The 20,201-nt window shown below is 42.5% G+C and overlaps 1 protein-coding gene across 50 annotated transcripts in view; it reads right to left on the reverse strand.

Moving 5' to 3' along the window:
• ADGRL3 (adhesion G protein-coupled receptor L3) overlaps positions 1-20,201 on the reverse strand; it is a 487,487-nt gene that overhangs the window by 205,858 nt on the left and 261,428 nt on the right. For all 50 annotated transcript variants that reach the window (XM_086888938.1, XM_086888937.1, XM_086888933.1 and 47 more), the window contains one exon: positions 29-138. In XM_086888938.1, coding sequence (XP_086745064.1) covers positions 29-138 — 110 coding nt within the window. The remainder of the gene's footprint in view (positions 1-28; positions 139-20,201) is intronic.

The following is a 20,201-nucleotide window of genomic DNA, read 5'->3' on the forward strand; positions in this document are numbered from 1 at the left end:
GCAAGTGCAAATATTACAAGATACATACTGTAAGGGACACACTCGTACTGCACTTCCAGGTACTTGTACGTGCCAGGGCACGGGTCTGGAAACACATCAGGGCCGGCAACAACCGCACACTGGGTCCGATTACTGCATCTGGAAAGCAACAAAGATGAGAGTCAGAAAACACAGCAGACAGAAGGACAGGTCAAGAAGCTGAGTGGCCACTCCAGTGTCAAGAAGATGCAGGAGCCAGGACTTCTGCATCAGCTGGGGAAGCTCAGCAGGGAGCACAGAGAGGCTGATGAAAAATGTCAACATCTTCATCAGCTTCTTACCACAAGAGAAGAGGCATGGTGGCACAACCCCTCCCCTCCAGGAGTTATTTCTTTAATACCAGCATCCTCACCAAACAAAATGCAAAGACTAAACCAGCAACAGTGGCAAAAAAATAATCATTCCAAGTTTTACAGCCGACATAGCAATATGTTTTACAACATTTTTATAAAGTGTTCCCACAAAACTAGTTATCTTTGGCTTCTTAAGCCAAAGCAAAGATGAGAAACAGCAACACTTGAGTAGGAGGAAAAAAAAAAATCACTAAATAAGCTGTCTAAAAACCAAAATAATGCTTTTCATAGGGCCTGTTAGGAAAACTTCCCAGTCTAGTCATTCGCAAGGCAACACCCCTGCATTAGGCTCAAATGGCTAAGTTATATTCCATCATTCTGCCCATCACGGATGCAACTCCTGAAATGAGGTACTTTTTCCAAAAAGCTTGTTCTACATGAAGAAGACACACATAAGGAAGTGATCCTGCCTGCTGGAGTGAGCATCTTTCAGCTTAAGAGCACACACAGAGAGGTTGGGTTCTGCAGGATGCTCTTCCTGAGGCCAGGGTCCATGGGTGAGTGATTGGTGCATGTGTAGAAGCACACATTTGCCTCTCATTTCATGGGACAAACACCTCTAATGTACAACTGGTGATGTAAAAATATTTAGCAAACAAATGATTCTATAGAGAAAAATCATCTGTTTATTTGTTGTTGTTTTTTTTTTTTAAAAAAAGAGAAATATTATTTGTCTTTGATTTTTCTGCTTTTGCATGCCAGAAGGAGACCTCCTAAAGGCTAGACCACTGCATTTATTTTCTTTAGGAATCTGCCTCCTCTGACGTGAAATGGGACCCTGACCCTCCTGCTCTCCTGGCAGAAGCTGTGACATCCAGCACAGAATTCATTTAGGTCTGCAGTGGAAATGCTTCGTGTTTACCCGAGGCTACAGTTTGTCAGACTTAATGCAGATTTTATTTGAGCCTATAAATTAAAATTGATTCATTAGCGACTGCCTTAAGCTCCATAATTTCTTTAATTTTATGGAAAGAATAATAAGAACTGATATGCTTGCTCATCAGGCTGTTTTGCTGGATACCAGATAATCCAGAGGCCTGGGACATTCTTGTGTTTTCCAGCTGAAAGACAACAGTTGTCACAGCTTGTCACAGCTTGCTGTGACTGGTTTTATTATATAGACAGAAAAATGATTTTCTTAACAAAAAACATAACTGTCCTCACCCATGCTGGGATATCACAGGTAGCTTGGACCATGCAAGTGGGCAGTTTTCCAGGAGTGGCTTTGAACATCATCCAAAATTTCACTTTCAACAAAAATCCTTTACTGGGCCCAATGTGCCTTTCAAAAAGCAATTTCACTGGTGTAATCAATAGTGTTCCTGGCTGAAGGGCCAGCACTGGCCACATTACACAGAATAACAGCAATGGATCAAAGACACCTTTCCAAATCATGAGTAAAGATCAAGAATTATGAGGAAGAACTGGAGGTGGGGGAAGGAACAAACACATTTAGGGTTCTCCTGTGTTGTGTTTTCTTTCTGTTTGCAAGGAAGCACTTGCTTTGAATGGTCAAGCATTTCCTTATGGCCCTATTTTTTTTTTTAAATGCAAGAACTAGGACACATAAAACAGAAGTGAAAACACACAACCTAGAAAGCTGTCTGTGAACACCACAGTTTTAACTTCCTCAAAAGCATACCACCTTCTGCAACATCAACAAAGACACTAAAAGCTTCATGATACAAGGGGTTGATGGGGAATGCAGGATGCACAGAAATGCAAAAGCTTTTTCCCCCAACTCTAGGACATCCTGAAGCCCCCCTACACATTCCTGGAATGGGGAATGGCAAAGCCTACCCAGCACAGGAACTTTCAAAGAAGGTGAGATCAAATTATCAGTGCCACCTTGGGGAGGAAACACAGAAAACCAAATGAAAAAGTCCCAAATACTACGTGGTGTCAGTACCTCACAAAATTAACTAAAAAAAGGGGTCATATTAAATTTAAAAAAAACCAAAAAAAACCAAAAAAAACCCAGAACAAACCCAACAAACAAACAAAAAACAAACCAACATGAAAACCAGAAGAATTCAACCTACTGTCTTTTTCACACTCCTTTCCTGTGGGCAGCAAATCTGTATCTGACACTTGGCATTTTGAGCTTCCTTTTATCATGCCAGTGTGAAACACACAGGTTTCTCATTCCAGCACACTTAAGGGATGATGGCAATTTACACTAAAAACCATAGGAAAAAACCTAATGCCTGTTCAATGGACTATTACTGTCAGACATCAGGATATGGAAATTTTAAGGGGGGGAAAGAGGTAAAAAACACTAATCATTAAAGCTCTGGTTGCTCTGCTTTTGCTCATGCATTTTATCCCTTTTACAACAGCTTCTTGGTTTCTTCAGCTTTGTCATATTTCTTTCCAGACAGATTAAGGGCCCAGGTGACACTAAGTGACATGCAAAAAGTGACACAGGAAAGGAGATGTGTAAAAGATGATGAATCGGTAGCCTTGAAAATGACAGGGAGTAAAACCGTAATGTATTCATGCCATACTCCATTTCCAGCAAGCCAGGCCATGAGCTCTTGCTTGTAAATCACAGGATTTTACATGGAATCTTGGGATTTCTTGGCACCTGTGTCTTGCCAATACTTGCTCCAAACTCCTGCAAGTTGTGAGGCTCAGTGCTGGGTATGGACCTTTCCAGTAAATGCAGCAAGGATTGTTTTTTATTATTATTCTTGGGTTTTTTTCTGTCAAGTCCTGTCTACCACTGCACATCCCACTCCACTCCCTTCTTTCTTTATTCTTTTAATTTTTCTCCCTTTTCTTGAAGGAAGATCTTTGCCAGCTACTGGAGGTGCAGTTTGCAGTGAGAACAAGCAATGCACCAGAGCTGGTATGAAGCTGGTAATGAATCTGTCTCCTCTACTGGGCAATCACAGAAACACCACCCAGCTTATACCCTTAGCTGTGCAGTAGGAACAGCAGCTCTGCATCAGGCTGGATTCCTCTCCAACAGTGCACCAACTGCTTGCATTGCTGGCTTTAACATTTCAACTTTAGCATAACCGCAGAAAACTACAGTCACCTTTTTCACACCCATATCTGTATCTCTTATTACTTTACACAAGAACCTCTTATTTCTAGCACTGATTCATCAGCTTCTTCAAGGAAAACCACTTTTCCTTCCCCATCACTGCCCTCATGCTACAACTTTTCCAAGCAATCCCTGGCCTCTTCGGGTATTTCCTCATTCTCCACATGTTCTGATGCCAAGAAAACAAGAGAACTGTAAGAGAACTCTGGGAATTTAGGGGACCAGATAGACAATTTTATGCAATTAAAAAAAACAGCTTCCATTTTATTTATTTGTCCAGCATTTTAAAGGCAAATTGTCCCATTAAGGACTTTTGGGTTAGGTTCTTTTTCCCTTTGAACTGAAGATTGACGAGAGGGAGGCAATTTTCTCTTGTTCAGTCTTAGTTGTTTATTCTTTTCTTATCAGCATTACAAGGTACAAGGAGCTATGTGCACTATGATAGAAAGGGGTAAAATGGCTAACAAAGATCCTCTTCAAGGTCTTTTATATGTCCATTTACCCAGTTAACAGATGCTAACTAAATTATTTTTCTTAATGATTCAATGACCCAACACCTGTGTGCTGCACTACGGCATTCTTTATCCAATCACTTACTACCAACAAAAACCCCTAGGAGAAGAACATGAAGAAAGAAGGACAAGAGACAACACCCTAAATCCTCCATCTTGTCTTCTGCTCTCTAAATTACCTTAAACTCTAAACTTCAACCCATTCACCCAGTGACTCAAGAAACCTTCTAATTCACACACTTATATTTTCAGTCTTTTCTACTTAACTCTAACAGTTGTCTCCATGGTGCTATGAGAAACTCAGTGCTTTCTTGGGTGTCAGAGTTAGGCATTACAGATAAAGGTATATATCATGCATCTCTGACCCCAACAGCAAATGTTCTGGAGACACAAGTGAATTAAAGTAGCCCCTCATATGGTTTTAGTTCACCTTGCTGTTGTTTATTATGAAATTTTAACAGGATATTTATAGCCATCTTTTTGTGTGTGTGTTGGTTTGGTTTATTTTGCAGTCCTTATTTCAATCTGCCATCATTCCCCTTTCCCTGTTATGCCCCAAAGGTCAAAGTGAGCCTATGAATAAAAACAACTGCTTCTCAAAGACCCTCTCCATGTCTTGGGCCACCTCCATAATTGCTGCTGAGATTTGTGGACACGTTCCCTGGACCAAGTGTGTCCATACAGCTCAGCAAGACCAACCAAGAGACCAGAAACCAAACCAAAATCCAAGATCAGCCCAACTGGAGACACTGATTCCTGTCTGTTCCTGTATGTTCAAGAAAAGAGAATACTCCAAACCCTCCTATAAGTCAGTCCAAGGTACTTGGCAGTCTTTAAACATCCATCATCTCATAACCATAAGTTCATGCTATTCACATCTATGTTTTGGAGAGGAAAAATCACCCTACTGGGAAAACTGTAAATTCTTGCATTTGGAAGGTTATTAAAAAAAATTTAAAAAAAGACAAAAAACAGAAAGAAAGAAAGAAAAAAGGGGGTGTCCCTATGCATTCTTTCCAACTGCATTTCTCCCTACTTGTTAAGACCCCCATTTTGTCTTTCTACCTGGATATACAGAAAAGTATTTAACCTAGAAGCAAGGTGTCAATCCAGTGTAACAAATACAGTGTAACAGGAAACACAGATTATTTTTGCAGAATTTCTCCCAGTTCCAGTGGAAAACGATTTTCAGGAGTTTTAATGTGAAACAGGAATAGTATTTCATATGTCATTTGTATTGCATTTATAGCAGTGGGACTGAAGGAAACATTTGAGTTCAGGACCAGCTGCAGGGCTCAACTCTGCTTACAACTCTCTGTTCAGACTAACTAAAAACAACACCAAAACTTCATTCCCCTTCAGCAAACTTCCATTTCCTCTCCCTGGAAATATTTTTATGATTTTTAAGTGACAAGGTCGTCTTGTGATAGCGAAGCGGAAACACTTTAGACATAAACAGCTGCTTATTCCTGCTGTGATATCTATATATTTTTTTTCAATGCTGACATTGTTAATATATGTAGCAAGAGACAAAGAAAGGGAAAAAATGTAATAGTTTGGCAGTTTATTTTCAGGCTTTCCAGAAACTTTTAAAGCAGAGACATGTCAACAACATCAGGCTAGACATGTCTGGGGCAGTATGTTTGCCAGAAAAAAATGCAAAGGCAGCATAAAATAAAAGATCAATCCCAAATAAAAGCCTTTCAGCATTAATCATTGCAGGTGCAATACCAGCAAGTTCTCCAACTCCCCATCTAGGAGGGGACCAGACAATAAAAACAGGTGCCTAAACCACAGGGGCTAGGAACATCAGGAGAAGAGCACCCAGAATCCATGCACAGCTCCACCACAAGCCTAGAGACTCAAACATTGATTTCATCCCAACACAGCCTCCTTCTCCTTATCCTCCAGAGACAAGCCCTTCAGAGATGACACAACAATTTCTGGAACCCCAGAAGCTCCTGTGAACATGGCACAGTGGAAACTACTACAAATGGGGAAGCCACCTGCCTCCTCTGAATCCACAGATTGTCAGAGTCCAAGCTAGGGTGTTAAATACCCTGAGGATTGGAAAACTTCACCTCCATGAACATAGATTTGTACAGCACGTACTGAGCTGCCACATCCAGCCCATGCTCTGCTAACACACCCTGCTCACAGCTGGTTCTGCCTTCCACATACAGCAGCTTCCAACAAGGAATCCCTAATGCCCAAGTGTACCAGCCAAACCACACCCCTGTGTTTCATGAGCACTGGCTGCCAAAAAAACAGGGCACTCTTTCCCTCTGCCCTCAGCTGAAACACCTACTTTACACAGGCTTCATTTTTTTCTGCAAAGACAAGACAGCCATCATGTGCCCAGGCACGCTAATATAGCCAAGACATCAATATCTAAGACTCTTTCTCAAGGTCTATTATGCTTTTCTAATGGTTTTACAGTAACAGACAGACTTAATTCATTATCCTTCATGGCAATGCTGCAAGACATCCTTTTCCTTCCCTGCAACACAAAAATCGCCTCTCTGGATGAGTGCTTTAAGAAAGAGGCTGTCACAGCAAATAAGTCAGCCAGGAGTGTGTTCTCCCCTGTCAATATACAATATTTCCAAATCATCCCTTTAGGAAGAAACAAGCAGAAAAAAAAAAAAAAAAAAAAAAAATTTAAAAAGTATCCTGGAAAAAGTAAACAGGAAGCAAAGAGAAATATCACTAAAAGGTGGAGCTCACGTGATGGGCTGGAAATAAGGGGGAAAGGAATAAAAAAAAAAAAGGCAAGCAGAGAAGGGAGACCATGGAGAAGGGAGAACAGAACTGTAAGCCTCAAGTAAAGACTTGGGTTCAGCACAATTGCTTTCAGTAATGTGCTGCACAAAAGCAAAGCTAAATCCTCCACCTGTTTAGCTTCCAGAAACAAAGAATTCCTCAACAGAATCTTTTTCTGCCTCTGCAAAAGCTTAAAAGCAAAGCATCTAATGACAGGGAGATGAAAATCCAGTTTCTCTAGCATTTTTTTCATTATGAATGGGCCTTTTTATTGATCTTTCAGAGCACTGAGAGGCTGGCTTTCCAACCTCTGCTGCGATATAATTATCTGCGGTGTTTAATGCTAGCACAGACGAGTCCCACTACACAGTGCATTTTGTTGTTTTATTGACGGGTTTTAATTATCCAGGTGCTAGAGCTGTCAGATAGGCTGCTTCTTATGTGATCAAACTAATACAGGATGAGGCAGAGCACTCTAATTGCAGCCTCACCAAGTGCCTCTGTGCAGATATGCCAGCGAGATACATCTAAACTGCTATGATTATTGTAAAATCTTACAAGTTTGATGGGAAAAGGAGTCCTCTTTCTATAGCTCCAACCTACTTCATTCCCCTTGTTATTATTTTATATTGAACAAAGGAAAATTGAAGGAAAACAACACTCCAAAAGCACCTCAAAACCCCAGCCAGCAAAACACCAGCAAAGTCTCGCAGAGCCAAACCAAATATTGAGCTGCAAAGGTCACCAAAGGGACTACCTTGATACGTTATGGAGAGTCTGGGAGCAAGAAGGAAAACATGTCCTGGAAATAAATTAAATACCAGTTTTACACAGTAAAAACCAAAAAAATAATTGCACTGTTTCAACTCATTGATAAGGCCCTTAAAATTTAATGAGAGGCATTTAATAGCAAATTCACAAGATTTAAGAGTTTTCAATAAAAATTTGGGGCGCCCCTGAACATGGTATATCTGCTGCCAGGGACTCCCCAGGCCAGTAATCTGAGGTCTAGGGCAGGACTTGCCAGAGAGGATGATGTGATTCATTATCAACCTCCAAAAGAGAGTTCCCCCAAGCAACAAAAGCTTTTTCCCCTGGGCTTCGTCACGTAATGTCTCTTACATTTTGTAGTTTCCTTGGATTTCTTTTGCCCAATCTCCTTGCAGTTAGCACAGTGAGGAGAGGAGGTGAAATCCCCAAAGGCAACAAATGTATAGGGCAACAGGCGAGCCTGCCATGTGCCCGGTGTGCCAGGGTGCAGCATCCCTGCAGCTATGGGAAACCTGAACGTAGCCTGGTGAAAGAGACTCTCATCCTTAAAAAAGGAACAACAAAACAACAATCTGCCCAAGCCATTGGGTGTATTTGGACAAAATGTTTGGGTCAGCATGGAAAACAGGTCAGCACTGAGCACATCTCAAGCAGGCAAGCAATGGTGTTGCTCCAGCTGCAAGGAGATGAGGAGAAAAACAAGGCCGGGTTTGCAATGGAGGCTAACATTACTGGATGGTCCTCAGGGCTGAACACCACACCAGCCCGGCCTTAAGACTGTGAAGCTCATCTTTTAAAGAACTACATCTGCCCTTTTACAGGTACTCTAGTTTTTCCAACTCCATAAACTTCTGCAGCAGCCTAATAAAAAGCCACTACAAAACACTGTCAGGGTATCTGGAGTGGAGAGCAAACACCTAAAACAAACCAACCAATAAAAGGCTCATCAGTTTAGCCAGACTTAACACTAGTTAAAATAACTGTGAACAGAAAACAATCTGGTTTTCAATTTGGGCTAGGAGGTCAAATTAAAGCTAAGGGAGATCTGGGATGAATTTCAGCTGGCACTCCGCATTACTTTGTCTTCATTGCCATTTTAATGTAAGTCAGTGTGAGTTAAAAACCATTTTTTCTTAGTGCAGCTACCTAGAGCTGGGATAGCCAGAGCAAGTTGGAATGGGTTATTTTCTCTACAGCAGCTCTGAAGTGTGTTCAGACCCTGTCTACCATTAGCTGCCAGTCCACTGAGCCTGCAGCACAGAGAGCGATGCTCTGCCTGATACCAAGGTGCTGAAGCCCTGTAGCACTGAGAGGGACAAACCTGCTCAGCAGTGGCTGAGCAGAAAGCAAATTTGAACATGAACACTTAGAAACATTTTAAATATAGCAAAAAAAAAACCATAAATATTCCACCCTGTTTTCAAAGGAAAATCCGGTATTACTTTCATCACATTTCTCTTTGCTACTTGTCACGTTACTGCTGCCATTTACTGCCCCCATCCCAGCCATTCAACAGTTCCTGCAAAAGATAAAACTGCAATCAGAGAATATTGTCTCTAAAGGGGCTGAAGTAATCTGTATGCATGGGCTGGTAGGTTTAACATATTAGCCTTTCACCTCTGCAAATAGGGTTAAAGAAAGGTTTGGGGCCAAAATAATTTGTACTGCACTCCATCTCAAATTTGACATAATAACTGAATGAAACAAAAATGAACATGTCCAAATAGCACAGAAGGTCAAGGCTGGGCAACTCCCTGATGAACTAAAGAGTGAACCAAAGGCACAGAGGCAGTTCTGCTTCTACAAGCCAGAGCAACATCTCTCTTCACTGCTCTTGCAAATAGCAGGATACTGAGGTGATTTTTAAGAAAAGGTCCATAGATTTTAGTTAAGGTGGCAATTGGCCCTCAGCCTTGTGGAGGAAGGGGAGGGAGGCAGCAGGCTACAGTAAGCTTCCTGCGAAACACGGGATCAACACGAGACAGGTTGTGAGTTTAGCACCATGGCTAAAACAGTTCAGACAAAAAGGTAATATTAGTGAGTGAAAAACCAGCCTCCAACAGCCTGCCACATCGTGTGCTATTAACACAGAATCTGTTCGTGGTCCCTGATTTTGTACAGCACCTCGTGAAAAGGAGACTTGGCCCTCTCTGTGTCTCAGGCATTAATGCAAGACAAAAAAATCAGAAACAAAACAAATTTTCTGAAAAAAATAATCCTGAAATGAACCAAATATGTTATTCAATATTCAAAAGTGATTTCTTTTTTTATTTTATTCCAACACAACCAATGCTGCCTCTTTGATCTTCAGCCCAAAGCTTGAATAAAGGCAGTCTGCACTTTGATTCTAAGCTCCAGAGAAATCACAGTGTCGCAAAACCTTCATACGCTTCCCAGCTCTGCATTGCCCAAGCAAAGCACATTCAGAAGCAAACGGTAAGGGGGGGGAAAAGAAATCCAAATATCAAATGTATTGAAACCACCATTGTGAAGTTGTTCAAAATGTCTAAACATAGCACTGAACACTTTGTGGCTGCATGCAGCAACATAAGAGGGCATGGAAGGAAGCATTTTTAAAAACATATGTCCAGCAGCCCCAGAGAGGGTTTCTTACACTGTGCTCAGCACTAAGCTGGGGGAAGTCTGATCACACACCTCTACCCTCTCACCCCACCATTCCTTCCACACTTGTCCTTCCCCAGGGCAGTTTCCAGCACATCCATCCATCTATGTATGTATGTGTATGTGTGTATGCATGCATCTATCTATGTATCTATGTATCTATGTATCTATGTATGTATCTATGTATCTATGTATCTATCTATCTATGTATCTATCTATCTATGTATCTATCTATCTATCTATGTATCTATCTATCTATCTATCTATCTATCTATCCATCAGTCTATCTATCTATCTATCTTCATCTATATATATACATCCACCAGCTCTTCTCCTTCCTCACCCTCTGGTCACCATCCTGAAAGGGACACTACTTGTTCATTACATACCTTCTCTGACTTTAAAACACGTTTGAAAAACAGAGATTTGGCTAAAAAACTCCTTTAAGAAAAAGTCTGATAGGAAAAGGGCCTCTGAACATCTGCAGGACAACAGCTGGTAGGAACAGAGGAACAGGGCTTCTGCAAAACCTCAAGTCTTCTTTGTGACAACATGGAAAATACTTTTTTAGTAGAGGATTCACTATTTCATAACATGGAACCCGCCTGAGAATAAAAGAATTAAACTTGCTGAACGTAAGACAGCTTCCTTTGAGGAAGCTAAACTCAAAGGCCGAGTTTTCCAGAATTTCCAGAATGCCTCTGCTGCCTCCCACCAGGACTGGATTCTTCCAAAGAGCTCGGTTCTTCCTAGAGGAGCTACAAAAAGGCACAGCTGTTTGAGTATGGCCTGGGACTCCTCAGTTCTCATGGGGAACAGATGAAGCTGACAGCTATTAAGCATTTTTCAGGCAGCAGGCTGTGTCACAGAGTGCCTACTTCGGTAATCCAACCCAGAGAGTTCCATGGGGGGGGGGGGGGGGGGGGGGGGCGGAAATAAAAAATAAAAAATTTAGCCTGCACAGGATTGTATGGGAGCCTTAGGTGGGGCAAAAACTGGGAAATCCACATTCCAGAGCACAGAGAGTGTCTCTGGCAAATCAGCTTTAAAATATGTGACTGATGCTGCTCAAACATACTAGCTGAAGTCCAGGGAGATGGATGAAAGGGTAAAGATGCAGGATAAATTCATCAGATGTCTCCATAAATCAGTTCTATAGTTAACATTTGTTCTCTGCTTTTCATTACTTACATTTCTAAAGCCACTGGGTGCCTTGCTGCAGTGGATCTAATAAAAGGGAAGATAAATTTTAACATCCCTTTTTGAAACATGTTAAAATGATCTAACTTTCTTTTGAATGTTAATGGCAAGCATTACAAGAAACACAATGTCTCAAAACAATTCACTGGGGCTAGAAGAGGAAGCAGAGTCTCACTGCAGCCTGGAAATTCACAGTCCTGGTCACCACCCCAACTGGTTTAAAAGATTTTATTTCTGGCCCTAATGTTTTGGGCAGCTTTGTCACCGAAACCTGACATTGCTTTGCACAGACTCTCTGACTCAAGGGCGAAATTCCATACTTGAGAAAAGAAGGAAATATTTTTGGAGACTGGCAGTTTGGAAAAGAATCTGAGCTGCCTGACAGCTGTTGGGAGACATGGGATGCCAGAGGGGTCCCAGCAGAGCATACAGGATTACACACACACACACACACAGAGAAAATCATTAAAGTTTCTGTCTCTGCAGTTTCACAGTCAATGAAAGAAAGCGAGGGAGATATCTGGAGAATTCTTGGGTTATATTGATGATCCTCCCTTTGCCAAGAGCACACCCTGGGAAACCCACTGGCAGTGATGTGGGGACCCACAAAAGTGCCAGTGTGTGCAGGCGGTGTGGAGAGGGGGAGCAGGGAGCGATGTCCCTCCAGTTCTCCCTGCTCCATCCCCAGGGGCGTTGGGAATCAAGTGGATGTGTGGCATGGCTGGAGTTGTTCTACAACAGAAGCAAGGACCTTTATAACTGAGTTTAATCCCTTGCAGGTTAAACAAAACAAATGACTGCACAAGTGAGCAATTAAAGAGCATTCCACAGCCAGCCCTGGAAGAGCCTCGCCATTGATTAATTAGGTTCAAAGGGCCAAGGCTAACCTCACAGTCCCCTGAGAAAGAGACCACTTAGCCCCTTCTAAAACAGAAAAAAAAAAAGGAAATAAAATATCAGCATTCCTATTTAACACCAAAGCATTAGTTAAACAGCTGCTAAAGCAGTGAAACAATTACTTGGGACTGATCTACATTCAGCTGTATTGTTTTATTACATTCAGGAGAAACTTAATTAAGCTGCTGTTACTTAACAAAAGCACTGTTTCTGCCATGCAAAGCCCTCAAATTTGTCAGTGGAGTTTCCCAAGAGAGCACAGCTCCCACTATCACATTCCTCCTGCCTACATTTGAAGGATAAGAAGATGGAGAATATGTCCATGCACTAATGCTCCTTGGGGTGCTCTAGCTCTGTCTGCCAGCTGTCACCAGGATGGAGAGGACCACAGCCTCTGATACTCTGATACCTGCCCTGTTATCTTAAGAGACCTGCTGGATACCTGAGCAACACGGTCTGTTCCCAAGCACATCATGGGCTAGGTCATGATTGCTTCAGCATTGCCAGGAGGAAGGCACCAACTATTCACTTTACTGCAACATGCAAAAAAGCAACCCGTTCCTGGAAAAAAACAAACAAGCAAACAAACCCAAACATGCTGCTGGCCTTATAGCTGCCCACAGGCATGATCCATGTCCTAGGAAGGAAATTCAGAGGGTAAACAGCCTTTTACAGGTACCAAATACCAATAACAGGGTCTGAGCTGGGTAGCAGGAGTGCACAATCAAGGGTACTCCTGTAGTAAGAAAATACGTGAAGAGTTTCACCACCTCATGCCACCAGAAAGACTCCCCCAAACCATCCACCCAAAGTCTGCCTGCAAAGGTTTTAAAAGATTGCAAAAGATTTGTAGAAAGGACCATGCCATACATGTGACCCACACCCATCGACTGTAACTCTGCCCAGCTTCTCTACAGGATTATCAGCCACATGCTGCATCATCCTAACCATCCTCTCCCTAAGATACTTGTCTTGCCCTTCTCCTGCCCTCACACAAACAGCTCCTCTGCTCTGACTTACCAAAGATCCAGTTTTGAGGAGAAAAATCTGTCCCTGGCTTTGTACAAGTAATGAAAGCAAGCACTTGAACTGCAAAGAGCCAGACAAAAACACTCACCAGCTGCCCAGACTCTCTGGACTTTCACTGAACTGACTGTGGATGCTCAGACAAACTTTGGTGAGGTAATGGGAAAATTTCTCCCTGGTGAGGCAGAAAACCCAAAAAGTGTCCCTTGCTGAGCAGAGGCCATGGCTCGAGCAGCTTTTCAGCACTGGCACCCTGACCAGAAAATGATTTCTGAACACACCGACTCATGCTGTGTTTCCCAGCCAAGGGTAACTTGCCAACTGGCTTTTGGCCCTCCTGAACTCTGTGCTGGGTGCTTGTGACCCTGAAGTTGCTACTGGATGTTCTGACACATCCAATTCCACATGTGCCCTATTGACATTTGTATTTATAAAGCTCTCTTTTCTTTCCAGGAGACAAAGGCCTGGGTGCAGAGGTGACAGCCACGCATCAGAAGCAATTCCCCCAGCCACATGACACTGGGGCCCCTGCATCAGCTCAGCAACTCACAGCAAGCAGCTGGAAATAATGCCATGATACCTCCCAGACTCTAAAATCACAAAAAGCTCCAAAGTCTGCACGCAGTCAGGACCATTAGTGGCAAGCACACTGGTCTGATGATGCTTGCAGCTACTTTGTCTCTGCTCTCTGAAGTAATTCACTGCCACAGATTCCATCCTGTGGATCTGAAAGAACTGGATTTAAATCCACGGGCGGCTGTGAAGACTTAGCTCCCAGCCTGTAGCAGAGCACCCTTATGTTGGTGAAGTCCAAACCTCTTCTCCTTTCAGGGGGCTCTGCTTTTTCTGAATGGTGACTTAAAATCCTGCAGTACTTAGGTAGTTCATACTGCAGCCTGGCTGTAACAAGGGGCGGTGGGGAACAGACCTCAGGTGCTCAGGTGCAGTCAGGGCTGAGGACATCTCAGCTCACCTTTGGGGTCAACAGAGCTCTCCATATATTCACTTCTGCTAACCCTGATTGCAGTAAAATAACAGGTGAGTGACTGCATTTTATTCTCTGTTAGTGTAAACAAGAATTGCTTGTTAAAACACAAGTGGCATCCAAATTGTTCCTTCTTTTTCTCAGTGCATCTATCAAAAGTTAATTCTCTTCCAAATGTTGAGAAGATGAGGCTTTTCCTCATCTGTGCTTTTGGCAGACTTTATCTTACCCCAGGCTTTTTGAAGTGTCATGTATAAATAGCCAATGCCCCTCATTGTACTGAAATAGCCAGTACAGACATATGGACAGGGCTGAGAAAGTTCAGTGTGAACAGACTGACAGACAAACCCTAAAACATTGACTAACTAGGAAATTTCTTCTGTCCCAAGCAGTCTCATCCTACGTGTCACTCTCTGCAGCCATGCAGCCTGGGAAAAAAGACGCTTTGGTTTTCCACCTAATGGCTACCCACCTGCTACTGCCAGGGGCTGGGGCTCGATCCTCCGCCTTTACAAATGCTCTGACAACTCTCTCAAAACACCAGTGAGCCTCATCTCACTCACTCCGACACGACTGAGCAAATAAATAATGCTATTTATGCACTGCACACCATTTGTCAACCCATTTGTCATTTCTGATCTTTCACTGCTCATGCGGTAAAACTATGTGGGATTTTATTCAAACCTCCCTTGCAGGTGTGATGAATGCTTTATTTATACAGCAGCATTTCATCTCGTGGAACTGTGGCTCTGCATATACAAGCCTTTAAGTCCCTGTGTGGTGTAAGTAGAAGGTGTAAAGACAGATGACAAGAGGCAGCGCCATAATTAAAGCCACAGGGGGAATCATGGATGGCTCAGCTAAAACTGGGCCATGCGTGCCAGAGAAAACACACCACTTCAGATGAAGCATTCACTCTCCATCATCAGGCAAGGGGAAAAACATGCACTAGTTCTCAAAGACCTTCTTAAATGTCAGCATGACAATGTCTATCAACTCCCAGCTTATCAGAGCACCCGCAACATCAGCAACTGCTCTGCCTAGGGAGCAAATCATCTCCCATTGACGCCCCCTGCCAGAGTTCCCATCCACGACCAAAAAACCTGGAAGGACACACTCCTACAAATAACCAGTTATCAGCCTTGAATAAATTCCCTTGGGTGGTGTCTTCCAGTGACCAAAAGCTCAGAGAAGAAATGGCGAAGGAGCCCCTTCTGATATTTTTGTTGTGAGGCACAGCGACCTAATGGGGGACAGACATCTCTGTTCTTCCGCACCTCTGGAAGTGTGACACTGACCTCCCTGCAAAGTCTTTTAAGAGCCACCGAAGAAAAAAACTTTTATATATGCATACATACTACTTCTGTAACTACTTACTGGCCTGGGAAATCTGCTGCCTAAGCCTCCTGAGATGTACAGGGTCTCTTCTGGAAGTAAAGCTCTGTTACAATGAAGGGCATCAGAACCTCTGCCTGGTTTCTGCTTTGCATCACAGTCACCACAGTATGGCTTGACTTGTGCTCACTCATGCCATGGAGCACACCAAATTCTCCCCTGGCTCACAGGAGGCCCTTCCTAAACACTTGACACAAGTAGGGCTGCAGTACAAAGAGTAAAGGGTCAGCCATGAACTGATGCCTTTGTTTTGTGGGAGGAACTTCCTTGGCAGTTTTTACCATGTGAGCAGAATCTAATCAGCTCCAGAATGATCTTCCTGGCAGCTCCTGGTTGCTTCAGATAAAGCTGCAACATCTATCATCAATTCTCATATTTTTGTGGGTGTGGGGTAAAGAAAAGGTGAAAGAAACGGCTATGGACCAATTTCAGGTACCTTGATATCAAACCACTCCTTCCTCCACTTTCTTTTTAAATTTCAAGGGGCGGGTGGGATTCATACAAAACTGTTTAAATAGGCATCAGACTCATGTTTATTGCCTAAGCAATAGAAGATTAGAATTGACAAATGGAGAGGTTTTTGGAGACACAGATGCTACAATCATTTTAATATAATTTGGATTTCCAAATCAGTAATTACTCTATCACATATTTATAATTTTGTAGATGCTACTAGAAATGCTGATGTCTTTTTCTATGCATAGTAATGAGCAACAACAAGGGCTGTTAATATAAAGCCTGTAATGTTTGTATTCATATGTAAATAGGTTATGTAAACGTTTTAGACATTTTTCACTAAAACACTGAGTTCTAATCTAAGTGGCTCCATTCCTAAACTAGAAAATCGCACTCTGCATAGAAATTGTTTACTAGTCTGTCAGCAAAGCCGCCAAAGCAGTGAGCTGAATTTATAGGGGGATTTTCATCTCCCCATTAGACACAACATCAGAGTAATTGACAACCTATAAATGCCCAGACAGACACACAGGTTGTTATTCAGAAATTTGCTTGCACGTGATGTCATACATATTCAGCACACATGCGTGCACCTTCGGCATGACACACACACAAGCACGCTGTTTTTGAGCACTGAGGAATGCAGTAGTGTTTGATTTAATTAAACTAATTTAGTTAAGCTGATACAAACCCTGGTTAAGAGCAACAGAATCAGTTTAGTTTCTACCTGCTCCTAATTGACTTATGATCAAACTGAGTAAGGTACATTAAAACACCAATGAGTGTCTCCAAGCAAGAGTAAATTATGTAAATTTAAACCCACAACCTTAGTTAATTCCAAGTGATGCTAGGGATGGAAGAGAAAAACAAACAAAAAAATAAGTGGACTTAAGGCACTCCAGGGCAAAGACAGGATGGTTTTCACAGTAGGATGTTACTATTTCCCTCTATTTGTCCCAGCTGCATTTGTGCCAGCTGGTGGGTGGGGAGCTTGGAGGAGTAGCCCTTGGGGTGTACACAGGTCATTTGTAACTCAGCTGGAGCACGGATACACCACCACAATACTGTCCTTTAAAGGACCTGCTGTGCCTACCAAAGCAAACCCCTGGGCCTCTCTCCTCTTTGAACACCATACTGCTAATTTGCATTAACTACAGTGATACCTGCTCTCAACTCCATAATGCAGAGGGGATCACACCTTGAGCCTTTTTCCTTGGTGTCTCTAACAAACCATATCCAACCTCATCCTCTTCTCTTCTTGATTGTATATACCTGCAAAGATGACTTAGTGCCAGTAAAGGCTTTGGAAAGACAGTTCAGAGATTCCCAAGGCTCCAGTACAGCACATGAGTAACTCCTGTTTGTAGGGGAGACAATAGATGTCTTCTTTTCATCAGCAAAAATGAAATGGAAATGACAGCTAGGATGCAAACATCCTGCTGTTGCTGCAGCAATTCTCAGCATCTTCTACCATCTAGGGATAGTATTTTCAAGATCAGTTTAGTCCTTTGCTTTTGATGAGGCTATGACACTGCCAGGGGCAGCTACTGGTGTTTTGACCTTGCTCTCTTCTGCCTTCCCTGCTCCTCCTTCATCCCCACATTCCCTTTGCTCCACTTTGAAGCACTCTTACACCACTCGTGGAACAGTATTAACAATGAACTAGCCAAAGTATATTTACATCTTGTGCAATCACAGCTTTGCTCATCCTGCCCTCTTAACCACTGCCTTCAAGCAAGGCAAAGTAACATCAGTCATGCCACAAAACAACAGGGAGAGAAAAGCTCAACATCCATACCCAAGCACTTGAATTATTGTCATTTCCCTGGTGAGCCACAGTGGTGTGGGATGACCTGTGACAAACAAGGCAGTTTCCAGTGGAAATTGGGGGTGGAGGAAGGCAGATAGCTCTACAGGAAAAGCATAATAATTTCTCTAGGCTACAGGCGTAGACTCTATTACGCCCCTGACAAGAACAGTTACTCACATGAGTAAAATTAAGAGGACTACAGACTAGGTGAGTAAATCCATGCCTGCTTTGTTTCCAAGGACAGAATTTCATCCTGGTAAGACTCTGTTTGTACAGTGGAGTAGCAATATCGATTTCAGCAGTTATTGCAGTCCCCCAGCGCAGGAACACTGAAGTAAATCAAACCCTCTGTGGTTTTGCCCCTGTGATCACCTTTGTGCTAAGGGGTATTGGGATGCCCAGTGCTAAGAAACTGGGTCATAGGCTGCTTTAGATTTTTGTTCCCATTCCTCTTGGAGGTGATAAATGGTCAGCACCTTCTAGTGATGATGTAAGTGCTAAAACATGGCTGCACTTAAGGAAAACATGGAAGTGAAAGTAATTTTGCCTCCCCACCTGGAACTTGTTACATCAAGTGAAATAGCAGACGAACAGAGCAAAATGAGAGCTCTTTGTTCCTGTTGGGGAACCTTCATCTATAAATTTTAGGAGGAAAAAGTTAAAAATGGGCCACATGGCACATTTGCTCAGCAGCACTGGTGGTCTGACATCACTGTGTCACTTAAATATAGCTGTACACCGATCAAATCTGATCAGATTTCTCATTACATAACCTGTTCCAACAAGGACAACTATTTTTACTAAATCAGTCCCACTGATCCCACTGGGGGGTCAAACTTCCCCCTTGGTTTTAAAACACCATCCCCGACCTCCTGAGTTCACAGTCTAGCTTGCAGACTCTGCAATAGCCTTGATGCTCAAAATGATGCTCTGAAATCAGGAAAGCATCCAGGACCTTTGTGCCATTTTCAGAGTGAGGACCTTGCTGAAGGAGTCAATCTCTGTCCAAGGTCTGCACAGAGAGCAAAGCCAGAAAATCATTCTAACTCTGTTAGAAACATCACAAACGATGATGAATCTGGTTTATTATTCGTGTTTAATAAAAATAATCCTTGCCTCATCAAAATCTCTTTTTGGCACAGCCATATTCAGACTAAACCTATGCAACAACCTCGTGAAGTACATGAAGCTGGTAAGAGAGGACTTGTTGCTGGCAGAGCTTTCTTCATCCTCTCTGTAAACCCAGGCAAAACAAATTATTTACCAACAGGTCTGTGCTGAAATTAGGAGTCCTAGTGGTATGGTACAACTTCTTCCTATGCTGTTAACCAACTGTGTTGGCAAAACATCTAGTACAGACCAGCCTGCAGATCTGTGTCCACTGGTGTTTTCAAAGGATTCTGCCTCATGTCAGGAAAATCCTATTCAGACTTAGATCCCTGTGGTGCCAATATATCCTTAAACATCTGCTCCTAAGACTCTCCCTCCGCATTACTTCACAGCATAATTACAAAGGCACAAAGCTGGAGTATCCCTCACCACCCCACTCCAAATCCTCTCTCACACTGTCTGTCTCTTCCCCTATTTCCCTCCATTTCAGGCAAATCCCGATTACAGCAACACAAAGGGAATTGGACAACTTTGTTCAGATGCAGCCTGAACAGACTGAGCATTTGTATTCATCAAGGCCTCTGCTTTACTTTTTAAATTTTGTTTTTTATGTTAAACAAGGAACTAGGAAGTTTGTAAATATTTCACCAATTAAAAAAAAGAAATTACAGTGCACAAGATACTAAGAAACTCCATTCTCTCCCTTTTACAGATATTGCTGCTACGCTTTCTTGCATAAGTGGTTCTGCTCTAATATATGTTTAGGTCCCTGCTGAGTGATCCTAAATCCACCTGGCTGTGGGTGGAAGAAAAAACAAACAAAAACTGAACAAGGAAAAGGTTCCTAATTTCATAACATGATTCAGAGGGCTGCAAGGAACATTTGTCTTGTCAACTCATCTGTTTAATCAAAGAATTTTAATCAAACTGTAGTTCCAGAAACCACAGGTTAATGTCGACAAAAGATAAGAATAATTAAAGCACTCAAATAATCTGTACCTCGTCTGTCATCAGCTCCTATGTACGCTGGAGGTTTGAGATACTTTTATCTCGCATATTTAGTGAGCCGGATCCTTAGCAGGACTCAGTAAATAAAGGTCCCATGGAACAATTGCTGATCCCTGATGAATGCAGAGCTATTACCTCCAAAGGCTGAGCTATTCCAGTCTCCCTGTTTCTTCAGACACACATGCAACCACAGGAACAACCA

This window comes from Cyanistes caeruleus, chromosome 5 (assembly GCF_971803275.1).
Source record: "Cyanistes caeruleus chromosome 5, bCyaCae1.hap1.1, whole genome shotgun sequence".
Taxonomy (NCBI): domain Eukaryota; kingdom Metazoa; phylum Chordata; class Aves; order Passeriformes; family Paridae; genus Cyanistes; species Cyanistes caeruleus.